Genomic DNA, 2,500 nt, shown 5'->3' with positions numbered 1-2,500 from the left:
CAATGATTCTCAACTCTTTTCATATCAAGGACCTCTACTTTAGTCCACATTAGGGTCACAGACCCCCATTTGATGAGACAAACCCAAATCTAAGATTTTTTTTTATTGTTAAATATGATTTTGTCCAGAATTCCATGACTATAATGTAGGAGGAGATATAACTATATATAACTCAGATGAAAACAGTCGTTTTTCTACATTCTCTGTTCACTTCTTGAAATGATGGAGAAGTTTAGCAATTCCCGTTTGCTGGGGACCCCTGGAACCCCCACAAGGAACCCTGGTGGTCCTCGAACCCAACGTTGAGAACCACTGGTCTAGTCTACACACACACACACACACACACACACACACACACACACACACACACACACACACACACACACACACACACACACACACACACACACACACACACACACACACACACACACAGAGCACCGTGTGTAGCTGTGTAGCCCTCAGCTTAAGAGGTGTGTGCACGCTTGCTCCTCACTCTCAGTGACTGGCTGTGAGGAGCTAAGCCCTCGTGAATGAGTTGCACACACACACACGCTTCAGAGCATCGAGAGCGACGGCTGCAAATCGACAGCAGACATGAGCTTCAGCATGGAGGAGAGGGGCAGGCCCAACACCCAGGAGTACAGGGTGTTTTTCAGTAAGTGCACCTCCACCAATCACTTGTATCTGTTCAGGGGAAATGTTCCTATGCATTGTGTATTGCAGGGCAGGCTACTGCTTTGATTTGGATTGTCATGTCTTTATGTAGCGAGGTATAATGCAGTATGGATAGATAGATAGAGTACTTGATTCATCCCCGTAGGGAAATTCTGGCGTTACAGCAGCAGTAGAAGTAACAGTATAATGCAGTATGCAGTATAATGCAAGGTATAATGCAGTATTTATTTACAACTGGATTTACAGCTCATGAAAGTGATCTCACACTCCAACTTCCTCATAGAATACCATGAAGTCATTCACTTATGTCTAATTGCTGCAATTCTTGAAACGTGATTTGTGATCATATGCTGGACTGGATTTAAATGCATCGCTCCTTTTCATAGAAAACTCTGAGGGCAAATACATCAGTCCATTCCATGACATACCCATCTATGCAAATGAAGCAGAGGTGAGAATCATGTGTCTACTGGTTTATGTGGGTAACATTAAGTTGACAAAAGTCATTCATCTTTATGCCATAATCAAGCACATTCACTTTGCCATTATTACAACCATATTACAACCATAATTATCTGAACATACATTCAATTATCTTTTCTCTTCTTCAGTCAAGTTGGGTTTAACTAATGTATAGATACAAAGCTATAAGTGTTGTCTTTCACACTTATTATATATTATTATTATAAACCATGTTATGGGGGGGGGGGGGGTGCTTGATATGATAAGATTTATGGACAGAAATATTTAGGACAAAAAGAGAACACATTCTTAAAATAACAAAATGTTCTTTCTAATATCTTGCAGAATATTTTCCATGCTGTTGTGGAAGTTCCAAGGTGGACAAATGCAAAAATGGAGGTATAATATCATAATCTTTCCTCTGCTTCCAACTTATTGATCTTATTCATTTATTCTATTAATGCATGTTGGTCACTTCAATTTAGTTCATATCAGGTGTTCATGCTAGAAATGAATCAAGATATAATCTATACATCTATAAACACTTCCAAGCAAAATCTAAATTTTAGGATGGATATGGTTGAAGATATATTGTATTTAATGATTTATTATGGTGCATATACTGTAAGGGTGTTAAGATACAAATATCCAGATTTGATTAGATATTATAATTGTTCAGGATATGATGCTATCACAATTTCTGACTATAATACACAACTACAATATAATGTCGCAATAAATCAGCCTATGATGGAACATGGTGAATTAGGATACTCGACTCATTCTTAATAAAATGATTAACGGGATAAAGATAGTAATATGTTAGGATGACGTTATTGCAGTGATTATTTGTGAATTTCTCAGCCTAATTCAACATGTTCAACTGAGTATTGCTTCTGTATTTCGGCCCGGCACACTCAATACACTATTATGTTCCTCAGATTGCCACCAAAGATCCCCTGAATCCACTGAAACAAGACATGAAGAAGGGGAATCTTCGCTATGTAGCTAATGTGTTTCCTCACAAAGGATATATCTGGAATTATGGAGCAATCCCACAGGCAAGTGATTTACCTACAATAGTCAAATGACATGAAAGCACATGATATTTTCCCCACTGAGAGGCATGTAATGTAATGTAATGTAATGTAATGTACAGACATGGGAAGACCCAGGCCACAAAGACAGCGACACGGGATGCTGCGGTGACAACGACCCCATTGACATATGTGACATAGGAAGTAAGGTACTGGTCTAACTTCACAAAGTATAATAATAATAATAATAATAATAATAATAATAATAATAATAATAATAATAATAATAATAATAATAATAATAATAATAATAATAACTTTAT

The 2,500-nt window shown here is 37.4% G+C and overlaps 1 protein-coding gene across 1 annotated transcript in view; it reads left to right on the top strand.

Moving 5' to 3' along the window:
* Nucleotides 1-597: 597 nt before the first annotated feature.
* Nucleotides 598-2,500, top strand: part of ppa1a (inorganic pyrophosphatase 1a) — a gene marked incomplete at both ends in the record, with an annotated part of 3,982 nt that continues 2,079 nt past the window's right edge. The window contains 5 exons of the mRNA XM_083636166.1: nt 598-658; nt 1,065-1,129; nt 1,486-1,539; nt 2,082-2,201; nt 2,300-2,386. Coding sequence (XP_083492292.1) covers nt 598-658; nt 1,065-1,129; nt 1,486-1,539; nt 2,082-2,201; nt 2,300-2,386 — 387 coding nt within the window. The remainder of the gene's footprint in view (nt 659-1,064; nt 1,130-1,485; nt 1,540-2,081; nt 2,202-2,299; nt 2,387-2,500) is intronic.

This window comes from Poromitra crassiceps (assembly GCF_964638095.1).
Source record: "Poromitra crassiceps genome assembly, chromosome: 4".
NCBI lineage: Eukaryota > Metazoa > Chordata > Actinopteri > Beryciformes > Melamphaidae > Poromitra > Poromitra crassiceps.
The sequence above is the reverse complement of the archived record's forward strand: the minus strand, read 5'-3'. Positions and strand labels throughout refer to the sequence as shown.